Source organism: Thrips palmi, unplaced genomic scaffold, assembly GCF_012932325.1.
Source record: "Thrips palmi isolate BJ-2018 unplaced genomic scaffold, TpBJ-2018v1 HiC_scaffold_11, whole genome shotgun sequence".
Taxonomy (NCBI): domain Eukaryota; kingdom Metazoa; phylum Arthropoda; class Insecta; order Thysanoptera; family Thripidae; genus Thrips; species Thrips palmi.
The window spans coordinates 1,815,182-1,838,447 of NW_023144622.1; the positions used below are offsets into that span (position 1 = coordinate 1,815,182).

General features: G+C 42.3%; 8 protein-coding genes across 13 annotated transcripts; 6 read left to right on the top strand and 2 right to left on the bottom strand.

Annotated features, from left to right (window-relative positions):
- Positions 1 to 1,825: 1,825 nt before the first annotated feature.
- On the top strand, positions 1,826 to 4,744 carry LOC117639671 (cysteine-rich venom protein-like; the record flags this gene model as incomplete). The annotated part of the gene is made up of 5 exons (XM_034375545.1): positions 1,826 to 1,892; positions 1,976 to 2,112; positions 2,273 to 2,418; positions 3,327 to 3,527; positions 3,893 to 4,744. Coding segments are annotated over 5 exons (792 nt in total), but the record flags the coding sequence as incomplete, so codon positions are not given.
- On the top strand, positions 4,245 to 6,227 carry LOC117639532 (protein FAM92A). Its single transcript, XM_034375291.1, has 7 exons — positions 4,245 to 4,690; positions 4,823 to 4,924; positions 4,997 to 5,125; positions 5,191 to 5,371; positions 5,454 to 5,678; positions 5,754 to 5,948; positions 6,026 to 6,227. The coding sequence occupies exons 1-7, from the start codon at positions 4,659 to 4,661 to the stop codon at positions 6,131 to 6,133; spliced, it is 972 nt and encodes a 323-aa protein (XP_034231182.1). The 5' UTR covers positions 4,245 to 4,658; the 3' UTR covers positions 6,134 to 6,227.
- Positions 6,218 to 7,365, bottom strand: LOC117639533 (heat shock factor-binding protein 1). Of its 2 annotated transcripts, none has more exons than XM_034375293.1 (3): positions 7,095 to 7,365; positions 6,577 to 6,643; positions 6,218 to 6,458 (listed from the first exon to the last, which is right to left on the bottom strand). In XM_034375293.1, exons 1-3 carry the CDS (start codon positions 7,146 to 7,148, stop codon positions 6,370 to 6,372), a joined length of 210 nt encoding a protein of 69 aa, XP_034231184.1. In that variant the 5' UTR covers positions 7,149 to 7,365; the 3' UTR covers positions 6,218 to 6,369. The 2 variants fall into 2 exon arrangements, with proteins under 2 accessions (XP_034231184.1, XP_034231183.1); XM_034375292.1 differs by having other exon boundaries at positions 7,047 to 7,333.
- Positions 7,366 to 8,456: 1,091 nt separating this feature from the next.
- LOC117639353 (TATA box-binding protein-like protein 1) lies at positions 8,457 to 14,685 on the top strand. 3 transcript variants are annotated; one of them, XM_034374932.1, is made up of 5 exons: positions 8,457 to 8,600; positions 9,563 to 10,050; positions 10,132 to 10,379; positions 10,490 to 10,584; positions 10,710 to 14,685. In XM_034374932.1, the coding sequence occupies exons 2-5, from the start codon at positions 9,580 to 9,582 to the stop codon at positions 10,952 to 10,954; spliced, it is 1,059 nt and encodes a 352-aa protein (XP_034230823.1). In that variant the 5' UTR covers positions 8,457 to 8,600; positions 9,563 to 9,579; the 3' UTR covers positions 10,955 to 14,685. The 3 variants fall into 3 exon arrangements, with proteins under 3 accessions (XP_034230823.1, XP_034230821.1, XP_034230824.1); XM_034374930.1 differs by having other exon boundaries at positions 8,460 to 8,617; XM_034374933.1 differs by lacking the exon at positions 8,457 to 8,600 and adding an exon at positions 8,697 to 8,845.
- Positions 14,686 to 14,999: 314 nt separating this feature from the next.
- LOC117639519 (nuclear pore complex protein Nup93-like) lies at positions 15,000 to 19,196 on the top strand. Of its 3 annotated transcripts, none has more exons than XM_034375268.1 (16): positions 15,000 to 15,152; positions 15,449 to 15,631; positions 15,707 to 15,887; positions 15,961 to 16,086; positions 16,188 to 16,352; positions 16,432 to 16,571; positions 16,645 to 16,884; positions 16,967 to 17,104; positions 17,197 to 17,378; positions 17,462 to 17,653; positions 17,731 to 18,008; positions 18,094 to 18,186; positions 18,261 to 18,497; positions 18,587 to 18,741; positions 18,829 to 18,886; positions 18,977 to 19,196. In XM_034375268.1, the coding sequence occupies exons 1-16, from the start codon at positions 15,046 to 15,048 to the stop codon at positions 19,094 to 19,096; spliced, it is 2,595 nt and encodes an 864-aa protein (XP_034231159.1). In that variant the 5' UTR covers positions 15,000 to 15,045; the 3' UTR covers positions 19,097 to 19,196. The 3 variants fall into 3 exon arrangements, with proteins under 3 accessions (XP_034231159.1, XP_034231161.1, XP_034231160.1); XM_034375270.1 differs by having other exon boundaries at positions 15,101 to 15,177; positions 18,977 to 19,096; XM_034375269.1 differs by having other exon boundaries at positions 15,135 to 15,274; positions 18,977 to 19,096.
- On the bottom strand, positions 19,172 to 20,376 carry LOC117639527 (ADP-ribosylation factor-like protein 2-binding protein). Its single transcript, XM_034375284.1, has 6 exons — positions 20,236 to 20,376; positions 20,009 to 20,131; positions 19,808 to 19,914; positions 19,637 to 19,722; positions 19,466 to 19,562; positions 19,172 to 19,393 (listed from the first exon to the last, which is right to left on the bottom strand). Exons 1-6 carry the CDS (start codon positions 20,255 to 20,257, stop codon positions 19,337 to 19,339), a joined length of 492 nt encoding a protein of 163 aa, XP_034231175.1. The 5' UTR covers positions 20,258 to 20,376; the 3' UTR covers positions 19,172 to 19,336.
- A 135-nt stretch (positions 20,377 to 20,511) lies between these two features.
- Positions 20,512 to 22,278, top strand: LOC117639523 (ribonuclease P protein subunit p30). The gene is made up of 8 exons (XM_034375279.1): positions 20,512 to 20,689; positions 20,814 to 20,959; positions 21,044 to 21,118; positions 21,193 to 21,261; positions 21,344 to 21,550; positions 21,634 to 21,701; positions 21,804 to 21,883; positions 22,035 to 22,278. The coding sequence occupies exons 1-8, from the start codon at positions 20,602 to 20,604 to the stop codon at positions 22,166 to 22,168; spliced, it is 867 nt and encodes a 288-aa protein (XP_034231170.1). The 5' UTR covers positions 20,512 to 20,601; the 3' UTR covers positions 22,169 to 22,278.
- A 134-nt stretch (positions 22,279 to 22,412) lies between these two features.
- On the top strand, positions 22,413 to 23,216 carry LOC117639528 (DNA-directed RNA polymerase III subunit RPC10-like). Its single transcript, XM_034375285.1, has 2 exons — positions 22,413 to 22,667; positions 22,829 to 23,216. The coding sequence occupies exons 1-2, from the start codon at positions 22,527 to 22,529 to the stop codon at positions 23,012 to 23,014; spliced, it is 327 nt and encodes a 108-aa protein (XP_034231176.1). The 5' UTR covers positions 22,413 to 22,526; the 3' UTR covers positions 23,015 to 23,216.
- The last annotated feature ends 50 nt before the right edge of the window (positions 23,217 to 23,266 follow it).

Sequence of the window (23,266 nt, forward strand, 5' to 3'; positions counted from 1 at the left end):
AGCCGCGGCCATAAATCTAGACTTTGTTGCGATGAGCGCCGTGCTAAATTACGCCTTGGCAAAAAGCCGATTTGTCGATGGTAATCGATAAATGAATCACGAAAACAGGCGAGGCCGGCCAAGCCGCCTTGCAGTGCTTGCAGTGCCTGCACGGCCCGCGTCCGGGGCAGGGCACTTGCATTGTGGTGGTGCCGCGGTGCCGCAGGGAATGCCGACACAGGCCATGCACAGCGCCGCGCTCCGCGCTCGCCACGCGACCGCCATTTTCGTTCCAAGCGTCGTTCCGAGAACAAGCGGCGCGTTGCTCGAGGAGTGACCCACTGCAAAATTCAGTGAACAATGATTGCGGGAATGTGGAGGATTTCTCGCGCATTTGCCACACATATCGCCCTACTTACAGGCGTTTCGCCAACTTAATTTGTTATGAATTCAAATTTTGTACCGTTAGTGAAGGAAGCTGTCTTCTCTCTCTCTCTCTCTCTCTCTCTCTCTCTCTCTCTCTCTCTCTCTCTCTCTCTCTCTCTCTCTCTCTCTCTCTCTCTCTCTCTCTCTCTCTCTCTCTCCCCCGGTCGCTGCAGGCGGGTGGGTGACTTGGTGACTCGGTCCTGGCCAAGGCAGCCAAGGTTAACAGCGGGGCCTAAGTGGCTATAACGTATTAGTTTGGATCCGAAGCAGGTCTTGCCCGTCTTGTCTTGACGGTCTCGATGCCATCTCCTTTACGACTTGGTTAACAGCTCTGCTTCACTTCATCGCCTTGCCGCCGACGGCCACGGAGTGCTGCTGTACGAATCCATATCGTTAAAAATACGTTTCCTGATGCCTTCGTTTATACCTTTTTTTTTCTCGAGTCCAGATGCTTCATTTCGCGTACGCTGACTGATTGACCTTTTAATTCGAAATAATGTCGTCCTTTTCTCTCGCGCTTCAATTATCATAAGGCTCAAGAAAACATAAACCTCGCTTCACACTCTCGCACACACACACTTACTCCGCCTCGAAAGCGATAAATCCTTTTACACTGACGCCAGTCCGCGCGACGCGCGGCTCTGCGTTGTTCTGCCGCTGCCCAACCGCCTTTTGCCTCCCACAAGCCGCCTTGCCTTTCCGAGCGTGATCCAGTTGACCCCCCGCGAAATTGTTTTCTAACAATACTTTGCCATTGTCTGGTCTGGTCCGTCTGGTCGCCGAGCGAGCCGTATCATGCAAACACACTCCTCGCGATTGCGGCTGTGGCGTCTCCACCTTTCTCGCACGCACACAAGCGCAGACACAGACACACAGACACACAGCCAGACACACAGACAGACACACAGACAGACACACAGACAGACACACAGACAGACAGACACACACACACTCACACACTCACTCACACACACACACCTACACACACACACACACACACACACACACAAGACATTGGCGGTTCCAATAAGGAGCCGCTTTATCGCGGCGTGGCGTGGCGGGGCGTGGCCGCGGTGGGACTTCCACCACACTGCCGGCGCTGCCGGGACTGCGGCAGGGCGGGCAGGAGGGCGGGCAGGAGGGCGGGCAGGGCGACGGCGCGGACAATGTGCCGTCCGTCTTGTTCGTGACAGACTGACAGACGCGGCCGAGCCAGCGCCCCGCGCGCGTGCCGCCGCGCCGCCGCGCCGCCAGTGCTGCCGCGGACACGGAAACCTAAACCGCAGGGGATTTGTCGGATTTGAGCAAAGTGTGCGACCGTCCTGTACTGTACCACTCCGTGTGTTCCAGCATGGACCCCGCGGCGCCCGGGGGCTGCTGGAGTGGCGGCGGCTGGAGCGGCTGGAGCCGCAGAGGCGCCCCGGTGCTCGCCGTCCTCGCGCTCCTGGCCGCCGCCTCCCTCGCCTCGGCCTGGCACTCCGACAGAAGTAAGTCGTTTGACGGCTTGGCCCGCGAGTGCGAGAGAGACAGCCATACACGCGGACAGTGGACTGCATGGGGTCTGTTGCAGAGCCGCGGCTGTTCGGCGAGCGTATCCCGAAGCAGCACCTGTCCCCCATCAACAAGCACGTCCAGGACAAGATCGTGCTGTACCACAACTACTTCCGCGCCAACGTCAACCCCGCCGCCAAGAACATGCTGCTCATGGTGAGCCAGCAGACTGACTGCGACGGAGTCCGCGTTTTCGTCGCTCTGTATCACACATGTGGGAGGCCCATGAGTGCGAGACAGAGCGACGCGAGGACGATCAGTCTGCAGGTCTTTGGACTCACCCCGCCCCGGTCCTCGTCTGTTTCCCGCGTTGCAGAAATGGCACCCGGAGTCGGCGCGCGCCGCGCAGCGCTGGGCGGAGGAGTGCCTGTTCCTGCAGCACGACAACATCACCGGCCGCTGGATCGACCTGTTCGGCTCGTGCGGCCAGAACATCTTCGTGTCCACGCACCAGGTGCCTTGGTAAGCCTCTGCCACCAAGTCGAATCAGTTGTTGCGTCTAAAGTTGGTGCAGAAAATAATTCCACTAAGGGCCGAAAGGGTTGACGACCTCAGCCTGCCAACCGGGCAAGGAATTGGGCAGTGCTCTAAGAAGTTGCCTCGTAGGCAGGCCGAGGTTGGCAACCCTTTCCGTGAGAATTTTTGCCCACCTGTGTGGCGACGCATGATTTTTAGCAGGGTACAGTCCTGTCCGTTTCGTTTCGTCTCGTTCCCCGGCGAGAGTCGCAGACGCCGACGGACAGACAAACAGACTCCCACTCGCTTTCAGCAGATCTGCCTTCGTTTCGTCGCCCGGCGTCGCGCGTCCGGAGTCGAGACCGCCCGCGCCTTCTTCGCACGCAGCCGTCTGTGACGTTTGTGTGTGTGTATGTGAGCGTGTGTGTGAGTGTGTGCGTGTGTGCGGGTGAAAGCAGGGAGTGGGAGTGTCCAGGCCATTCGCGCTGTCCTATAAACTCCTCCGAGGACTCTATTGCGGCTCCACTTGACGCCGCCGCGCTGCGTGCAAGGCGTGCCGTATGGGTGGCCTACCTCGCAGGCGGCTCCACTCTCGGACTCTTAGTAGAACTTGACGCCAGCCTCGCCTGTTGCCTGCCTTGCCTCCAAACAGTGGGCCAGAAGACCGGCGCAGGCGGACAAAATTCTAGACGCGTTTTGAGCTCCAGAGCCGCTAAATGGGACTCGAACCGAGCGCGTGACCCCACCAATGGATTCTTCGTTGGGAGAGCAATCCATTGGTGGGGTCACACGTTCGATTCGAGTCCCATTTAGCGACTCTGGAGCTCAAAACGCGTAGTTTTGTCCGCCTCCACCGGTCTTCTGGCCCACTGTGCTCCATACCTTTACCTGCCTGTGCGGCGATGTGTCCACAGGTTCTTCGCGGTGGAGACGTGGAACCTGGAGAAGCGCAACTTCACGTACGGCGCGGACACCAACAACCTCACGCTGGTCGGCCACTACACGCAGCTGGTGTGGGCCGCCTCGCACCAGGTGGGCTGCGGATTCCACAAGTGCCCGCGGGGCGGCAACAGGAACAAGCCATACTACGCCTACGTCTGCAACTACTGCCCCATGTGAGTCCGCGGTGGGGTCATTCCCCCAGGACCCCACTTTCGACCGCACGACAGCGGGAGGCCTCTGAAATCTGAAATTATTAGGCGAAAGCGTCATAAGATTCACTAGTACTGAAAGGGTTGCCTCTTCGGCAACTTCTCGAGAGAAAAGCCCAGGCAGGCTGAGGATGGCAACCTTCTCGACACAGGTGCATTTTATGATTGTTTTTGCCTATTTACGTGGCATCAGACTGATTCCGAGAGTCGCTTTCGTCGCTCTGTCCCTCTCGCATTCAAGGGGCGTGTCGTAGGGTTGTCGAGACAGAGCGACGAAAACGACTCTCGGAATCAGTCTCCAGGCCACTCTGATGACACTGCTTCTGCAGGGGCAACCACATGGCCCGCCTGGGCCGGCCCTACGAGCGCGGCGAGCGCTGCTCCGGGTGCCCGAAGCGCTGCCGGAAGGGCCTGTGCACCAACGCCTGCCCCGCGGCCGACCTGTGGGCCAACTGCCGCGAGCTGCACGCGTCCTGGCCGCACTGGCTGTGCCGCACCAACACGCCGCAGGGCCGCCAGAGGATCTCCTTCTGCAGGGCCACCTGCAAGTGCAGGAACAGGATCACCTAGCCTCCTCGGGGGCCTCGTGCGTCTCGGCCAGCTTCGAGGTGGACGCCTCGGCCACGGCCGCGGCGGCGACGGTTTGAAGGACACGGCGGCACGGCGGGCAGCGGGAGGGAGTCCGGAGCAGGGCTGCCAACCCAACGACTGCACTGTGCCCACGAGCACCCTTCAAAGGACGCCACGAACTCGTCTCAAAAGACGTTCCACAGTCAAGAAGATCGGTCTAAGAAAAAACATGTAATGTTTTCACTGTTAGGAAGCGGTACATTCAAGCCAGCTCCGGGAGCAAGGTGGACATTTGACTTTCAGAGGGTTGAGGTCGAACTTGTGACTTCTGAGAAGGCTGTTGTTTACAAACTTTTAAACTGGCGTCCTACGCTGACATCTGCAGTGCAGAAAATTGATTATGTATATTTACAAGTTCTGCAATCGCACATTGTTTTGTGTCAGGTTGGAAGAAACTGAAAGGGAACTTCCAGTCCACCAAGAGTGTGTTGCGTCCTAACTTGCTGATCTTAAACTTTATTCAAAATGAGAGCTAATAAAGCCTCAAATGTAGTTTGGTAATGTTCTGTTCCTATTAATTTAGTACATAAATATCTTTTATGGCCATTGTAGTCTTGTATTTTATTTTGAGGCGCCGTGTTTAATGACTGTATTTTAACGCATTTGTATTTGTATACTTTTTTAACCAGTGAACAGCAGGCAAAGTTTGTTCAGGAAAGAATTGTTTCAGTTGAGAAACATTTTGCAGAAATGTGTGATATTTTTGGATCCGTGGCAAAGAAAAACGCGGGGTATGTCAAATGCTGCATATCGGTCTGGCCCAAGCTTTTTCATTCCTTTCAATAAATGTTATTCATTTTCAGTTTACGAGATAAAAATGATGAACTTTCCAAAGCCATAAGAAACTATGCAGAGAATGAAAATGTGAATCAGTCACTCAAATCCAATTTGATGGAGTTCTCTGCTATTCTAACATCTGTTGGTGACTATCGGTACGTCAAACTTTTTCAGAAGTCTCAGTTGGTTGAAATTACAATTAATGAAAGCAAATTTTTAGTGACACTCAGGTGAAGCGTATGGAAAATAAGGTGGTAAGTGAATTGTCTCAATATGATAGTATCTGCAAACATTCACGTGAGGAGGTGAAAGCTACATTTTCTGCAAGAGAAAAAGAATTAGTGCGAAAACGCCAATTGGACCGCATTCGAGAACGCAATCCTAGAAATAGGCAGATGATTGTATCCTTTATGTGTGGTCAATGAACAAAATCTGTATTTTATTTATTTTGCCACAATCTCAAGCCTTAACATATGACTGCAGACTCTAGCTGAAACAGAGCTTTTAAAAGCAAGTGCTGAAGTTTCACGCTCAATGAAGGGTCTGGAGGAACAAATGAACATTTTTGAGAAAAAGAAGCTTGAAGATATAAAATCAGTTCTTCAAGACTATGTGTTGACTGAAATAGCTTTTAATGCAAAATCTCTGGAACTGTTTACCAAGGCTTTCCAAGATCTTCAGAACATCAGCATTGAAGATGATGTGGAGGTTGGCCATATTTTGAATACATCAAATCAATTCTTCGATGATTTCTAAATAATTGTCATTGAACTGCATTTCCAGGATTTTAAGGATGTACTTCGAGTTCCTGACTCTATAACCCGTTTGGACACTGTCAAGAGAACTTCTTTCCGCGCTTCCACTCCCCTTGGTTCACTGGCCAACCTCTTCACTACTCCTCCAAGGTTTAGAAGGTCCTCTGACTCAGGTTTAGCAAGATCACCACCCAAGGAGAGGGGTGGCAAATCTCAATCTGTGGTAAGAATTTTTAAAAGTACTATGTTATGTTAAAGTATCCTGTGCTTATCATAAGATTTTTCTTTTCTTAAATTTAGGACTCATTGAAAAAGGGTTTAGGAGAGTCCTCAGAATCTGTGGAGGTGGAAGACTTTGTAGATGATGAATCATCATACACTAGTGATGAAGATTATGACAGAAAATGAAGATGTATCAAGCTCAAAATCTCTCTTGTAGTTATTGTTAGTAAACAAAAATTTCAAAGGAAGACAAACAATAAAATGAAACTATTAACCGTTATCTATGCCCACTTGTTTATTTTTAATACATCTTGATAAATGTTGATGTGTAACGTTTCAGCAAAAGAGGAATGCAAATCAAATCTATTACAAAATAAATGAAAAATATCATAAAAAGAAAGTGTTTTCAAGATTCAGAAACATTATTTCTCAGGGCCGTCAACACCAGCTTGAGTCATTAGATCTGCAATGTTCTTCTCCAGGTCATCTATTCTCGTACCCATTTCATCTAGTAAATCCAATTAAGGAAATAAAACCACATTTATACTATTTGCAAAGACCTCAAAATAAAACAACGGAAGAGAACTGAAAACCTAAATAATTTCATCGTAATGCAAAACAAAGGATATTTCTTGTGATGATTTGGTCCGACATAGTCTGGAACTTATCTTGCATTCCTTGGAGGAGGGTCTGAACCTGAAAAAAAAACAAAAAACATATTATTAGTGACCAGAAAAGAAAATGTTACTTCTTCACACACATAAAGCACAATGGGGGCAAGTTTTGCCAAGAAAGAGAACAAGAAAAAGGGTACAAGGAAAAGTCTATTTATGTCCGAGCTGATAAAAAACAAAGTCTCTCTAACCTTTCAGACTGAATCAACAGGACACAAGTACTAATGATTGAAAGATTTCAACGGGCTAAGATGATAGATCAGCCATCAAGTCAATCGCATGCATCGTGGTAGAACAAAATTAAATGAGGATCTTATGAAATGACGCGATTAGTAAAAGCCTTTACTCTGACAAGAGCGTTCTGACAGCATCAAGACACCAACGAAAAGGCGGAAAAAACACGAATAAATCATGAAATTACTTACATAGGTCGTCAATTCCTGCATGTTTTTAGGATCAGCGCTACTACTCACTGCGCAGTTATGCTGGTCCTGGCCAGACTTGATATTTTCCTGCATATCTGCCATGGCTTTTCCAACGAAAACAAACAGCCCAGCAGAAGCCGAGGACGAGGTTAGGTTATCCGGTTCGGGCGCGCCGGAGGCGGAAGCTGGGAAGGCGCGCGGCGCGGCCTGCGGCGGGAGCAAACGGTACGTTCAAACGGAAGCGCAGAGACGGAGCGGGACACCGTGGACACGGAACCTCTCCAGACGCAAGCTGCGAGTGTTCTGGTCGCGTGCAGCGGTTGAGCTGGAAGGAACGGTGGCTGGCAGGGACAGGCTATTCCTTTCGGCTGCGTGCGGAGACAGTCGACGACAGTCGCAGTCCCTCGCGAGGGGCGCAATCGGGGTGGCTTTCGAGGCGTCCCGAGGGGGTGGGGGTGTGCGACCGGGGCGACCAGGGGCGGCGGGGATTTGGGGGCGCCGGCCCCGCGCCGCCCTCCCCGTACCAGGGGCGTCCCGACACCGCGCTGAGCCTGGCAAGTACACTGTTATCAAAACCATGCCATTGACGCCTTTTCCCGACGACGTCTAGCTGTAAAGTGCTCTCTTATCTACCACCGAACGGTTGGGTGTAAATGAAGCGAAAACTCATGAAACCCCATTTAAGGAGATAATGAGCTGTCCTAACTTTTTAAGGTCATGTCAATATTTAATCTGTAATCCTTTCTTGAAAGAGAGTTCTTCTTGGAAACGTATGTACTCTTCTATTAATTGCTTTCGTGACCCTCATTATCACCCTGTGATCCGACTTTATAAATCCATTAAGCACCTCCAAGGCACCCCCTCCCCACCAGGCGCGGATACAGGGGGGGCAATGGGGTTTTTGCCCCCCCCCCTAGATAGCCGCCTGAAAGGTAGGCAAAAAGTGCTACTTTGCCCCTGTAAGTAGGCAAAAAGTGCGACTTTGCGCCCCCCCCCCATAGGCCGCCTCTGGGTCCGCCACTGCTCCCCACCCACAGGAAGAAATTTCCACGAGGAGGCGCGTGTTATCGAATAAGTGTCTCTATCCATGGTGTCTCCGTACGTCCTATAACAGAGATAAATGTCTCTCCCTGTCGATCAACAAACATCACGTCCAAACAAAAGCGAAAGTTGATGTTAATTTTTCTTTCTTTCTGTTTTGCAGAGTGGCGAAATGTAGGTAAACCGCTGACAAACAGTATTATCTGTATTATGCCACTTATCAATCCCAATTCGAAAATATCAAGATCTCCAAATGCAAATGGCCAAGGCCAAATGATAATGATGCAGGCCCCCTTTTTTGTGAGTGTACTTGTTGGGGCAGTTGGTTCACCTGTTTATTTGCAGCAATTTTCATGCCGTAAGGTTGGGTACCCTGTTCATACAGTCGAACCTGATCTCGACCAGTGTGTGGTCGAACATGGCAGAAGTCATAGGAGTTCTGGCTGAGCTATTGTCAGTCTTTGTGCCGTTGTATTTAATTGTTTGCGCATGAGTTCTGTTCGTTAAACGAAGGTAAAGATAGGACGCAGGTTAGTAGCAGAGTGCACTGATGGAGTGGTTATTTTGATGGCTCCTCTCCTTGCTTTGGTGCTCAGCTGCGAGCAAATTAGAGTCCGAACTGGGGAGGAAGTGGCCTATTAGACAATACAAGGTGGGGGTAGGGGCAAGTGATCAAAGCAAATCTCTTGATCTACTTATTTTGGGTGATTTCCGTACCCTGAAAGAAGTGCACATTCTTATCCTGGACTCTGTTGATGGTTAGTTCACCATTTTGAAATTTGGTTGTGCAAATGGATGGAGTGGAAACTCGAGGGGGGATTTGGGACACTTAGTCACCGTGCTGGCTCCTCGATAATTTCAATAGTAAATATTCCACCAATTGCGTTTTTTGATGGACTGGATTGCGATACTAATTTACTAAGATCGCCCGATTCGAGTGTTTCATTATTATTAGTCTGTGTTGCATATGAACAATAGTCTTTGCCACTTTTGTTTGAGGTTAAGTTAGTTCTGGCCTAATACTCAAACACAATTGTATGAGGTTTTTTTCATCTTGTGCTTCGTTTTTCACTATTTACTTATCCATTTGATATTGGTTTTGGGATGTGCCCAACACTTGTGCCCTTATTATGACAGCAGAGGCCGTGCCAAGCTGTAGACACTTTCAGTACATGAAGTTACATTTTACTGGTTTTTCCACTCTGAAGTATGTTTGTCTGTAAAACTTGCTCATTCTGTGGAAGAGTTTGTGCCCTCTTTTGCTGTTTGAGTGCATTATGATAAGATATGTGGGTTTGTTACGCATTCAAGTGGTATGAATGATCTGTATGTTGGGTTCTAGTTCTAAAGGTCTGTTTTTATATTATCTGGGATACCCCTTTCAATATTCTTGCTATCTTCACCAATGTTTTTACTTTGTCTTGCCAAAGAGGTGTGGTTACTTTTGAAATGATAAAGATTTCCTCTTCCTCCAGGATTGCCCAATGGCAGTATGGCCTCGGTCATGCAGAAGAATGGTTTGAAGCCCCTCGCCAATGGAAATTTGATTCAGCATGTTGAGATGAACAAAGTGTGTGCTGCAAGACCTGTGCAACAGCAGCAACAGCAAATGCATTACGGTGAAGAGCAAGTTCAACATGGAATAGTGAATGGACAACAAGTTCTACTTCAACATGGACGAATTATAAGCCATGTTATTAGTCAAGAATCACCTGTAGGAATCAGTGATAATAGTGTTCCAAATGATAGTGGACCTGAAGGGAAGCTGATTATTGATACTGATCAAGAACCTAGTGCAGAAGTTCCTGTAGTTGACAATGGTGAAATAGAGGAAGAAGGAGACCAACCTGAAGTTGATATAGTGATCAATAATGTGGTATGCAGCTTTTCTGTGAAGTGTCATTTGAATCTCCGGCAAATAGCTTTGCAGGGCTTCAATGTGGAGTACCGGCGAGAAAATGGGGTTAGTTGTGTAGCGTCAAGTTGAGTTTTTTAATGATAAGCTTCAACATTATTTTTGACATGTATCTTATTCTTGCATCAGATGGTTACAATGAAACTTCGAAGACCATATACAACCGCTTCCATCTGGTCATCAGGAAAAATAACATGTACAGGATCTACTAGTGAAGAGGATGCCAAAGTGGCTGCTCGGCGGTTTGCCCGATGTTTGCAAAAGCTGGGCTTCAAAGCACGGTTTAGTAATTTTCGGGTTGTTAATGTCTTAGGCACATGCTCCATGCCGTTTGCAATTAAAATAACAGCATTTTCAGAGAGGCATAAAGATGCAGAGTAAGCACAATATCTTACCGTAACCTTAGAATATTCATTAATTATATGTAATGTACAAATACTGTTTCAAAATTATTTCTAACTGTTTTTCTTTTCATGTTTGTGATTAGCTATGAACCGGAACTTCATCCTGGTGTCACCTACAAGCTCAAAAAGCCAAAGGCAACTCTCAAAATATTTTCAACCGGTAGTGTCACAGTAACAGGTGAGTCAACATTTCATTTCCCTTTATGTGCATGTTCTCTACCAACATATACTGTCCTCCAGCAAATTTCTGAACTTTATGTTGCTGTTGAACTTCTGTAACAAATTTTCTTGCATCCTTTGTAGCACCCTGTGTTGCCTCAGTCCAAGCAGCCATAGAGTACATCTTTCCTCTAGTCTACGAATTCCGCAAGGAAAGAACAAAGGAAGATATCCTTAATTTGAAAAAGAAATTACGTGAGAGACGAGCCAAACGTGGACTCAAGGATAGTGAAGAAGATGATGTTCTTCTTAGTGGGTATGAAGGTGTAGATGATGGTGACGAGGAGGAGGAACTAGAAGAAATGGCAGATGATGAAGACTGGGAATAGTGTGGGGTTGGAAGGGATTCAACATGCTGATGCCAAACATCTTTTGTAATTAAATCACATCTCAGAATCTTAGTATTTAGCACTTGGCATATTCTTTAGTTTAATGTGTTACTGTATGCCTCTACTTGCATAGCACTTCATTGTTGAAGCAATAATGTATGCCTCCCTCAGCCATTTGAAGAACTGTACCTGAAGATAAGTAGTGGGCTGAGGGCAGCATTACCATGTCATGTTATATCCATGTTGTCATTGGTACCGTTATTTTATTGTACATCAACTCATAAAATGAGTAATGTGTATATTTGGACTGATAGTGTCCAATGACAATCAAATAGGATTTGTAAGTGCATTTTTATCATTCATGCAAGTAGTTGGTTGTACATCATTTCTTCCTCATGAGGTTAAGTTCTATCCCTATCTACTGAACAAAAAAAATATTGCTCCAATGGTCAAGGGTTGTTTTGTTTCATGTCAGTTATTGTTTTAATTTTCAAACATTCTATTGATTTTCAAATTCTTTTCAGCTCTTTGTGACTACAGTTTATGCGATGTACTGTCTACATGATGCTCTGTCTTGTCCTGAGAGCTTTTACTGTCTGAGTGCTTGTTTTTTCCCCAAGTGGGTTTTTCTCTCAACAACCAGTGACAATGTGATTGAAAATTAAAGGTTTGCAATTTTCTGAATCTTTTCTGGTGCTTCAGTTTTGCATTGCCCAGCTTTCTTCATTCTTGAAGATGCTTGGTAAGTGTCATTGTTATATGAAGCGCTGACCAATATGAAGACAGCTCTACAAATTTCACTTTTGGAAAGACTAAATTTGTGTGACTCCTTAGTTCTGTGAACTGTTTTCTTAGTTTAAGTTTCCTGTAACTATTATCATTGCACCACTTAATCATTGGTATTTCTTTCATGTTGGCTTACATTGTGTGGTGCATAATCATATCAGCACAACATCAAGCTCAGTTTTGCATTTGAGGCGTTTAAACTGGAGTGTGCGCATGATTTGGTGGTGTTCATGATTCTTAGTCATTGTTGCTAATACCTTGTCTCATAAGTTCTATTGATAAATGAATGTCCTAACTTTAAGCCTTGTTAATGTTGAAATACTGGCGCTTAGAACTTTCAAGAGTGTAATTAATCTGAAGATATGTGATAATTGACCATACTTTGTTTTTTCCTTTCAAGATCCCCAGTTGCCTCTCATTCAGCCAAGATGTGTTTTGTGTAACCCATATTGAAGCAGCAGCAGTTAACTCTCTCAACTTTTGAAGTGCTGTGTTATAAAGGGGTTGACTTTGTATGGTCTATATTGAATGCTGTGTGGTGGAAATGAAATCAGAGTACACAAAGGCAGTGTCATTGCTCAACTGCCATCATTCTTTTTCTCTTATTTATTGTCATTACATAAGTTGAAGGTAGGAGTCAGCCAGTCCTGTTTGCGCACCAATGCTGAACCTTAAAAAATGGTTTTGTTACTGCCATTGTGTACTCATATGAAGTATGTAAATGTTGGTTCCTTTGTTATATAAATGCTTAGTTTTCGTTCAGTTGGAGGAATTGAATCAAATGAGCCTACAATCTTGAATCCCTGCTTTGGGAATCGAGCCTAAGTGATAGCATTTTCTGGAATAAATATGTCTGTTACATGTAGACAAACTGCTATTTCCACATTATTTAGTTCTAAATTGTGCTCTTTGAAGCCTGGGCCTCAACCATGAAGTTCTGCTTCCTTCCTGATGAGCATTACTGGTGTGTCCACCTTCTCATGCTCCAAGGTAGTTGCATTTTTTCAATAACTCCAAAATGTAAATATCCATCTCTCCTGTTTTCATCCCATATCATCCACATAAAATTTGTAAATTATCATTTGATCAGCAGGACATTCTAAACCCTAGCTACTTTTCATGCATTTTCAGCTAATGCAGATCTTATGAAAATGTGGATTAAAAGGCTGATTTTTTTAAAAGTATGTAAATAATTGTTTCCACTCAAATATTGTAGACTGAACAGCCTTGGCCCAACACTGTTTCATAATTTTGCTTCAATGAGGGGATCATATCATTTGTATAAAAGTGCACATTGCCAAGGAATGGTGGAGCATGATTTGACTTGCAATGCAAATGGTAAATCCCAGCATTGATCAAGTATTTGCATAGTAAGTTGTTTATGTTTTATAACTTGTCACATTTTTCTATAAGAACCCTCCCACTGTACAAATATAAGTCATATGCCTATCCCTCCGCCTTTAAAATCTTTTATTTGTACCATAATAGTGCTCTCATCGAATGCAAGCCAAAGGTTTACCCTGATTCGGCTTCTGGCTCTCTTTCATCTCAAATATGTCACAAATGTTCAATATTTTGTTTAACTGTTAATTTGTTTGCATTGTGTGTTCTGTATTAATTTTTGTATGTAATTAAAAAGGTGTCCAAAATTACTATATATAAGTCAGTAAATGCTTGGGGGCTGGTGAATGCTCTGCCAAATCCGCTGAATATTTGCATCTATGATGCAAGGTATTTGATGAAAGATCAACATCCAGTCAAGTTTTTGTACCCTAGAGGGTGGTAACTGTACCACTACATGGTTTGGGTGTGGAGTGGTGTTACCGTATAGGACCACAGCAAACAAAATGTTAGTGTTAAGCTCGGCTTTCCTAAAAATGGTAAAGAAGTTGTATTGTAAGCCAGCTTGTTAGTGATTGGTTCTACTTTATTAGCTTTTGCATCGATGTTGGAATAAGGTTTGGCTGTGTGCGAGATATGGCTGTGTCAGGAATCTCGCTTGCTGAAAGCGTGACATCGCTCGAAACATACTTGCCTGCTTGGCCATTGCAGTGTCAAGGGGCTGTGTTCCTGAATGTTACCAAATTGTGCAGATGTTGGTTCACATGAGGCATGAGTTTAAAGTGGCCGTAGTGTAAGACTGCCTAAGGAATTTTTTTTTTCTTCAAATGATTGTTAGAGTACATGTATGAGTGTTCGCGTATGAGTTAGTGTACACTTTGTACCATGTGTGGCATATTCAACAAGAGAGAAGTCATTTATTGAATGTTATCAGCCAGTACCATCAATGCAACCAGAAATATATGGACAAAAGCCAACTGGAGCAACAAGCAAGGATGCCCACTTTTGGGTCATGCCAAGACTATCACCCACTCTTGTTTCTTTTGATATGTGTTTGTTAACTATTATTATTATTATTATTTCGTTATCTGTTCGTTATTCATATGATTCTTGGTTTATGAAAGAAACAGGCATCACACCTTCCTAGGCATAAATGTACCATCAACCATAGCTTTCCTTTCTCTTTCTGTTTGTTTCTTTTCCTTACTTTAATTTGATAACATTGGTACATGTTACCCACAAGATATCTCACTTTTCTTACAAGAAGACCAATCGCCTTGGATGGAAATGTGTTCATCATGATATTATAATTTCTAAGATAATTGTGGTATGCCTTTAAAAATAACTCCTGGTCTTAAAGTTTTGGTTGCATTCTAAGGAACGTCTTGAGATGCTCAGGAAATGCTCCTTTTAGCAATCTTGATGATCACAAGTCGCTCCTGTCTTCTTTCAAAGCAGGTATTTATTACATAGGTAAAGCTGACCAATGCAAGTGCCAAGAGCAGGTTGTTGGTACAGAAAATGCACTTGATTGTAAGATAAGCCCATGTGTAATTTTTAAATTTGTACACTTCAATGTGAAAATAAATTTTGTAAACAAGTTATGTATTTGTGTACTTTGTCACACCTTTCTATTCGATACCCTTATTCAGCTAGGTTTGTACTTTTGCCCAACAGACTTATCAAAACTCTTTGCATCACTCAGCTGCTGGGCTGCCATATTAGATGGTTTAGCCTCACACCATTCTGTTTCTACAAGACAGTAGCCTGCATGAATTCATTCAACGATTCGTTGACTGAGCGCCAGCCATCACCTACATTGTGGTTCAGTTTTCTCAAAAGACCCGCAAATGGTCCACATTTGTTGGAGTTGGAGGAAGGCCCCTAGTCCACGACTTAAAGGCCATAGAGTCCAATACAAGCGCCCGTTAGGTAGAGATTTTTCATAGTGGTAGCCTCGGGTCATGCTGACTCTCAAAAATGAATACGAATCAGCTGCGATTTCCGGTGTTGATGCGAGGGAACTTGAACCTGCAAGTGCCGGATCGAATTTATTAACTCTTGCGAAACGGTGTGTAAAAGACTACTGTTCGAGGGTGAATAACATAAATTGGTGCTTTTCACCTACTTCGCTTCTTATTTTTCTCTAGTTGTCACTTAATTTATTGTGGTTATTCTAGGATACATTGCATGGTGGGTGTTCTAACCTAGTTTGTTGTTGCCCAAATCGGTTGCTTGTTATGCTTTTCCCGCAGGATTCATTCAAATGTTTGACTGAAACACATATTTATTTTAGATATGTGATTTATTTTTTATTTCACTCTTTGCTATTCCATTCTGATTTATTTCCCTTCTGTGTGTTGACAGGTCCCTATTTGTCAAAATGGACAACGACTTCTCAGAGCTTCTCAGCCAAGCTGAGCAGCTTGCTAATGACATTGATGGGGTGGGAGAGTTACCTCGAGTAGAACGCTCGCTCAGGCAGGTTTTGGATGCATCAAATGATTTATGGAGTAAAGTAACACTTCATGAAGCCCCTGACATTCAGGCGTAAGTTCACGATTCAACATGTTACTGGTTTGCATTGACGTATATCGCTAATCTAACATTTTTATTTTTTCAAAGGCATATGATGCTAGCTTCCAAGGGAGTTGACCTTACTCAGCTGTCCCAGAAATTAGATACTCTAAGCACCAGGAAAACATTTGAGCCATTGGAGCCGGTTCCAGAAGCTGATATATCCAGCTATCTGAAAAACGAAGTGGAAAATGTTTTGCTATCTTTAGTTGAAGGAACCCACAGGAGGGTTCGTAAATTACTCTATTTTGAAAGTTGCTCAGGTTTATTTGCATTGCATTGACTTACTCTTTCCTCTTTAGGCATCTGCAGCTGCTGACCAGCGGTTGTGGGATAGTATCAGGCAAAACTGGTCCAAAGAGATGCGTCAAATGTTTAATGCTCTTCATGGTTCATCACGGCCTCTTGATTTACAAGGACTTCCTGAAGTAAGTCCACTTTTCCAAACGCAATTAAAAGAATATTTTTGAATGGCATAAAAATACTAAGTTTGTGCTTATTATGATTATCATTATTATTATTACTACAGACATCAACATTAGCAGACATTGCTCCAGTTCACAGTCGTCTGGATCATATGGAAATGGCCTATGCAAAGGAAGTTATTGATTACAACAACCGTATAATTCAAGGTGTTGTCAGACCTCAGTTGGTTCAGAAGTTTGCTACAGCTGCTGAATCATTCAATAATTTGGTAAGGTTGTTCTTTTTAACTTTTCATTTATTTTCTTTGTTGTTAAACTTATGAAGTGCCTTTTACTTTTGTATTTTAGAAAGTCAATGAGCTTTGGGAAATTGTGAGGTACATGTCTCACATTGCGCCACAGTTCAGAGACAACCCACTTCTTTTGAGGACTTCTTCACCCACTCAAAACCAACTCATTTTGCAAGCAAGAAAATATCTTGAAGATAGGTAATAGTTTTTAGATGAGACTTTTTCTCCTTAAAACTAAAGAACCTTCACTTGACTTATCTTTTAATTTTAGATACAAGAGATATATGACCAGTGTAGTTGAAGGAAATCTGGCTCGTGCCTGTCGAGGAGGAATACCTGGAACTCTATCATTAGTTCGCAGTTTTGTGGACCTTAGAGTGCTTGGTGGATTACAAGGAATGCTTGGCCTTGAAGATGGTCAAGTTGACAAAAAACCTATCTGGCCTCAACTTTACTATTGTTTAAGATGTGGTGATATTGATGCGGCACTGGCATGTGCCACTCAAGCAGGGTATGTTTTTTTTTTTTTTTAAATGTTATTGATGTTAATTAGCATCTTGCCATTTACTGATATAATTTTTATTTGAATGTAGATCACAAATGGATGATTTGTGTGCAATTCTGGGAGCTCTCAAGAGCAGCCCAGAACGGGCACTCGATCCAAGTATGGAGTCTACTGTAAGGTTCCAGTACAGATGTAACATTCGCAAGTCACCTGACCCTTTCAAACGGTAAGTTTGTAATGTATGTTGTATGGTAGTAAGATATTTTTTATTGTCAGTGCAAAGAGCTCTAATCTACTTCTATTTTTTTAATTTTTTAGGGCTGTCTACTGTATTTTGGGTGCATGCGACGTCTCCGATGAACACTCAGAAGTTGCTAAAACTGCTGATGATTATTTGTGGTTCAAACTTTGCCAAATTCGTGAAGGAGACCGCACTGATGCACGGTCTGGAGAAAATATCACTCTTCAGCATTTGCAAACACTGATCTCTCAAGACTATGGTATGCCTCAAGAAATTCATTAATGTTCTGTCTCAATTTTAAAACGATAATTTTATGATGATAAATTTATAATTAATTTACAGGTGAAACCCATTACAATGCACTGGAGCAGCCCCATGTTTACTTCCAAATGCTCTTTCTAACTGGCCAGTATGAACTTGCTTTAGAATTTCTATGGCGTATTGACAAATTGAAAGTTCATGCTGTACACATGGCTATAGCTCTTCATGAAAGCAACCTCCTTGCCATTCCTAATTCTCCTGAATCACCTCTTTGTATGTGGTCCTCATTTTTATTTTGTGAAATATCTAAATTGTTTTTTAGTAATGTACTGATTTTCTTATCTTCTCAGTGTGTGAGGATCCCTCTGACCAGAAACCTCACCGACGACTCAATTTAGCTCGACTTATTCAGTACTATGTCAGGAGATTCAATCTCACAGATATGAGGGAGGCATTACACTATTACTACTTCCTTAGAGGCATGCGGTTACCCTCAGGAGACAATCTCTTCAGGTCTTGCATCTCAAATCTATCAATGGAGTCGAGGGACTTTGGCACAATTCTTGGCAGGTTGGAACCTGATGGATGCAGAGCTCCTGGACTCATTGATATCTTTAATGGAGTGCAGGTATGTGTGCAATGTCAATTGACTGTTGATTATTTTTTTTCATATGTAGAGCAAATTATAAATTTCCTTCATGGACTCTTTGCAGGCAGAACCCAGTGAGATCATTGAGATGGTGGGATCAAATTTGGAAAAGAAGGGACTCTTTGAAGATGCATTAGAAGTCTATGATTTGGCTGGTGTAAGTTTCATTGTTATTTTCAATTCAAATGAAGTTTTTGTATCTCATACTAAGTTTTTTTTTGTCTGCTTTAGAATCATGAGAAAGTAATGAGTTTAATGAGTAGCTTACTAAGCCAAGTTGTTCATTTAGTAAGCCAGCAAGGCTCATTGCGATTCCGCCTTGCTGCAAAGGCAACAGATGTGGCTCATCGTATTGATGGAAACAAATTCCGCTGTTCTGATGAAACCTACCGCACATTCAAAACCCTGCGACATTTATTAGAATTCTTTGATAAATACCATGCTGGAGAATATGTCAAAGCTCTGGAGGTAAGGATTTTCAATGTAAACATATTGTGACATTCTTGGTCCATCTTGGGTGTTAGTTTATGCTTTACTATTTTGTTTGCTCCTTTTAGTTGATTGCTGAGTCAGGACTCATCCCCAGTAAAACTGAAGAGGTTGAGAACAGAGTTAATAATTTCCGCAAACTGGGTGATGAAATTTGCCACAACTTCCCACAAATTCTTTTGGCAACTATGACCATTTTACACTCTCTTTACAACAGAACCAGGTAGTGTATCAGAATCAAGATGTTGATCAAGGAGCGATGTAAATTTTAGCAATCAGTGTTATTTACCTGTAATTCTTTTTCTCACAGAGGGAATGCTAATATGAGTCTTAGCTCATCCAGACTTGAATATAGCATGACAGAGAAGGTAAATATAAGTTCCAGTTTCTCCTTGTCTTTGCTTTTGCACTTTTTATGTCTGAAATTTATAAGTTTCTTTTGTTTTTCCTTTACTTAGCCACTCCAGTCGTACAGAGAACAAGCAAAAGCCATCACAAGTTTTGCAGGCACAATGCCCTACAGACTACCTGGAGATACTAATTCAAAGTTGGTGCAAATGGAAATTCTGATGCACTAAGTATGCTTTATTCCATGGTTAACCACAGACAAATGAATTGCGAGTCAATACTTTATGTCATTAATTAAAACATAATAAGCATTAAACAAACAATTTTAATCATTGGCATTTTCTTCAATCCACTATGACTAGAACAAGAGCATGATAATGCTGTAACTAAAGAGGCCAACACTTCATTTTTTTCTTTTAGAAAATTGAGATCAGTTCAAAACTTTTAACACAATATTGAGAGTAATAGTATTACACAGAGGACACATGAATATTTAAGCCCAGGTCTGCAACTTTTCCTTCTTTTACCTGAAACAAAAACATTAATGTGGTGACTACTTGTCACATTCAGGAGCAGAAATGACAGTTAGATGTACTTACAGCTTTATAGTCAAGAAACATCTCTTTGAAGATTATGAAATCTGTGAAAGTGAAGAGTATTTCAAATACTTCTCCCTCAAGATCATCTTTTCTTTCCCTGCAACAAAAGAAATGATGAACCCCAGGTGTTCCATTCTTATCAAGTAACACAATGGTTTAGTCGTAGCTTACTGAAGCTGTGAGGTAAAGACGTCCATGTTGAAATCTCGCATGTTCCTTTTTAAATGGTTTTCAATATACTTTTCCACAACATCTGTCTGGGAATGTGAATTTAATATTATTGTATATTGTGACACATCATGATGTGTGACAGGTACAAACTTTGATTTTTCATATACTTACATACTCCTTGAAAATTTCCATATAAACCAATTTGTTTTCTTCACTATCATCAAACTCATTCCAGTATTTCTCCATAAAGTCCTTCTGTAGATCTTGAAATTGGGGATCTGAAATAAAGAACAACGGCTTTTGTCCATAATGTTCGAAGAAACCTCGCATTTCTGTAAATCCACACAAACATAATATCAATTGAATGCTTACCCATAAGAACATCTTCTATATGTCCTATAGCCTCATCAAACATATTTCCCTCTTGTCCACTGATGTCAATAGGTTCAATATCACCCTCCTCTAAACATAGATTTTCAAAGCCTTTCGAGCAACCTGTAAGAGATACAAAAGAGGATCAAACACTGTACATGTTGTATGGGGAAGTAATAACCAAAAACAGAAAGGAAGTTGAGATCACGAGAGAATCGCAATTTTACCTTTGCTTAGAGGGGATGTCATGATTTCCAATTCAGATGAAAATAATTGAATGGAAAACCTGTATTAAATGAAATGCTCAAAATTCTGTGCGCCTAGCACGAAATCACTTCAGACAACTGTGATAAACGATCCAATCTGGTTTCAGAAAGTACAATTATAACTTAAGGCAACTTGAAATTCACTCAAGATTCGGCAAAATTTTCACTCTACTCGTTAGTATTTTGATAATTTGTTATCTACATCCAAACAAACAAACAAAAACAAAACAAGTCAGCATCAGAATGGCCGGCGGTATGAGAAATTGTGTCTACGTTTTTTTAGTTATTTAAAAAAGTGCAGGAAAGTGGTCCGTTTTAAGCATTGAAATGAAGCACAAACAGGGATTTTATGATCTATGCGTCACTCCTACCTCTACATCATCTTTAGTTAGTATCCTGACAACTTTAGTTGAACGTAAGTGCCGTTTAACCTTCAGCTTTCCCCAGTTAAAAGTGACATGTGACTTCCAGGTTATGTTTTTATTCAAACTGTCTTGTTTTGCAAATGCCTATCATGTATTATTTTACCCTATTTTCAGTTGGATATCGTACTGTTGCGATCAACCAAATCGTGGAGGAGTCAGCTTTAGTTCAAGAAAAAAATAAGAAAAAGAGGAAGGCAGAAAACAATGTTAATCCTAATCCTTCTATCCCTCCTCCGATGAAATTGGATGATATTCCCGAGGCATTCCTGTTTTTTATCTTCAACTTTAATAAAAACGCACTTAATCTCTAACATATTCAAGAACTAAATTTTATTTTTTTCTAGGTTTTAAGGTCTTCCATCCAAATACTGCAGAGAATAACAATTTCTTTCTCAACATCGGATAATGCTCACAAAATGGTCTGTTTCAAATTTAATACTTGTTGAAACAACTTTTATTACTGGCTTCTCAATCAAATTTATTTCCATTTCAGATTTCCTCCGAAAATATTAAGAAATATGATATTATTGCCGTAATACCAACATCAAAAGCTGCCCTAATGGTAAGTCACCCAATGAATACTAATAAAAAATTTTTTCAACTCGTCTCTCTAGTTATTATTGTTGTTTTTAATTTTACTGCAGCATACTTGCAATACATTGGATGTGGACATAATATCATTTGATACCAGCATCAAAATGCCTGTACAATGGAATCGTAAACTATATAACTTAGCAGCTGAGAAGGGGATGTGGTTTGAACTGCCTTATGGCTTAGGTGTCTTGGATTCAACTGCTAGGCGTAACTTAATACAGGCTGGCCATTCTTACCATGCAATTGGCAAATCAAAGGTATTTTGTTGAGTCTTAAAACCAATTGCATTGTAAAATTAAAGAAGTTTCATTATATTTGTAAATTTTTTTTTTCTTTTCAGAACATTTTGATTTCCAGTGGAGCTCAAAACCCAATGCAGATTAGAGGTCCATACGATGTCATAAACTTGTATCCTTCTATAATAATTGATTCAAAAGATATTTTACTTGTGGCATAAGTAATTAGAATTTGTCTGATGAACATGTGGCATTTCCTTAGCAACTAATACAGGAGCCTTTTACTGGGGTTGAGTGAAGAGCAGGCAAAGAGTGCGATCACCAATGCTGGCCGTGCAGTGACATTGAGGGCAGGTAAGTTAAAGCCCTCGCTGGTTACTAGACATTATGGCATATTTTCTGTGGATTTTCCATAGGTCAATCACTTTTTTGACTGGTAACCAGACAGATTTGCTGCTTTTTAACTGTTATGTGAAACTAATTCTTCCATTTTATTTTTCTGAAGAAAGCAGGAGGAGGGGCAAAGCAGTGGTGTGTATCGAAAAAATTGTCTCTAACCAGCTTGAAGTTGTAGATGAAGAGGATAATTCTGATAATACTATCCTACCTGCGTGTAAAAAGAAAAAAACCTTGGGTTGATGCTCAGTTCCATGTTTTGATGTTTTATTTGAGGGGCTTTTTAAAGCCAGGTCTATTGGTAAGAAGTTTTCCAAATAAGGAATAAAATATTGTTTTATTTTCTTCCACAAGTTGTTACTCTTTTCACTCTTCTCCTTAAGTTATTTCATCAATAACATACATATTGCTTTGGTAAAAAAAAAAGTTTAAGTTCAGCCGCCTTTTCTGGCTGAAGAGCCCTTTCCTGTTTCCTGTGAGTAGAGAGGGGGGGGGGGGGAGAAGAAGGAGAAAAACACAGACATCAACATAACCTCAGGATCGCGTGATACGGTGATAACTAGGGAATTTCCTTCAAGTTATAAGCTGCAGAAAGCTAACAATGCTTTTGTTTTGTCCGACCTGTGGCAATACACTAGTTGCTGCAGAGGGTTCATCTCGTATGAAGTTCCAATGCAGTACTTGTCCTTTTAAATATGATGTGCAAAAATTGATTTCAAGAAAGACATATCCAAAGTTAAAGGCAAGTTGTGTATTTATTCTCTTGTGTAGTTTGCTTTGTGCCAACCAAGGGCTCAACCGTTTCCTACATTTTACAACAATACCCCCTTTGGTTATCTCATCCTTCCATAACTATGCATTCTTGGATATGTCATCAATCTGGTACTTTTTTTTGGCGTTCAGGAGCTCGATGATGTACTTGGAGGAGCTGCAGCATGGGACAATGTTGACTCGACTGAGGAGCGGTGTCCTAAATGTTCTCATTCTAGAGCATACTTTATGCAGATTCAAACAAGATCAGCCGACGAGCCAATGACCACATTCTATAAATGTTGTAATCATCAATGTGGTCACAGATGGCGAGAATGATTGAATACAAATTGGAAAGACTCTTTCATTAGTAAATAATTTTTAGCATAATTTTACTCTTACATCTTAATTTTATATTTTGTGAATATGACTATAATGAGTTATTTCTGTGTTCCTCTCATTTCGATTCTGCTATATTTGTAAACTCTTCATATCATCTTCATTATGTTCAGAATTTCAAAGATAAGCATGAAAATTGAAATGTCTTAAGTCATTCCCTACAACCCACATACAGTCGTAGAGTCGTAGAGT

Bases quoted from the DNA above. Each gene is read 5' to 3' on its own strand.
- LOC117639353 (XM_034374932.1), top strand. From the start codon at position 9,580: ATGGCCTCGGTCATGCAGAAGAATGGTTTGAAGCCCCTCGCCAATGGA. The intron at 10,051-10,131 runs GTTAGTTGTGTA...TTCTTGCATCAG, and splicing joins AGTACCGGCGAGAAAATGGG to ATGGTTACAATGAAACTTCG. The intron at 10,380-10,489 runs GTAAGCACAATA...GTTTGTGATTAG, and splicing joins GAGAGGCATAAAGATGCAGA to CTATGAACCGGAACTTCATC.
- LOC117639523 (XM_034375279.1), top strand. From the start codon at position 20,602: ATGAAGCACAAACAGGGATTTTATGATCTATGCGTCACTCCTACCTCT. The intron at 20,960-21,043 runs GCATTCCTGTTT...ATTTTTTTCTAG, and splicing joins AATTGGATGATATTCCCGAG to GTTTTAAGGTCTTCCATCCA. The intron at 21,884-22,034 runs GTAAGTTAAAGC...ATTTTTCTGAAG, and splicing joins TGCAGTGACATTGAGGGCAG to AAAGCAGGAGGAGGGGCAAA.
- LOC117639519 (XM_034375268.1), top strand. From the start codon at position 15,046: ATGCTGACTCTCAAAAATGAATACGAATCAGCTGCGATTTCCGGTGTT. The intron at 15,632-15,706 runs GTAAGTTCACGA...ATTTTTTCAAAG, and splicing joins GAAGCCCCTGACATTCAGGC to GCATATGATGCTAGCTTCCA. The intron at 18,187-18,260 runs GTAAGTTTCATT...TGTCTGCTTTAG, and splicing joins AAGTCTATGATTTGGCTGGT to AATCATGAGAAAGTAATGAG.
- LOC117639527 (XM_034375284.1), bottom strand. From the start codon at position 20,257: ATGACATCCCCTCTAAGCAAAG. The intron at 19,915-20,008 runs GTAAGCATTCAA...TCTTTATTTCAG, and splicing joins TATAGAAGATGTTCTTATGG to ATCCCCAATTTCAAGATCTA. The intron at 19,394-19,465 runs GTAAGTACATCT...TTTTTGTTTCAG, and splicing joins TGTTTCTTGACTATAAAGCT to GTAAAAGAAGGAAAAGTTGC.
- LOC117639532 (XM_034375291.1), top strand. From the start codon at position 4,659: ATGAGAGCTAATAAAGCCTCAAATGTAGTTTG. The intron at 4,691-4,822 runs GTAATGTTCTGT...TTTTTTAACCAG, and splicing joins AAAGCCTCAAATGTAGTTTG to TGAACAGCAGGCAAAGTTTG. The intron at 5,126-5,190 runs GTACGTCAAACT...GCAAATTTTTAG, and splicing joins ACATCTGTTGGTGACTATCG to TGACACTCAGGTGAAGCGTA.
- LOC117639533 (XM_034375292.1), bottom strand. From the start codon at position 7,148: ATGGCAGATATGCAGGAAAATATCAAGTCTGGCCAGGACCAGCATAAC. The intron at 6,644-7,046 runs GTAAGTAATTTC...TTTTTTTTTCAG, and splicing joins TGCAGGAATTGACGACCTAT to GTTCAGACCCTCCTCCAAGG. The intron at 6,459-6,576 runs ATATCCTTTGTT...AATTGGATTTAC, and splicing joins GGACCAAATCATCACAAGAA to TAGATGAAATGGGTACGAGA.
- LOC117639528 (XM_034375285.1), top strand. From the start codon at position 22,527: ATGCTTTTGTTTTGTCCGACCTGTGGCAATACACTAGTTGCTGCAGAG. The intron at 22,668-22,828 runs GCAAGTTGTGTA...TTTGGCGTTCAG, and splicing joins AGACATATCCAAAGTTAAAG to GAGCTCGATGATGTACTTGG.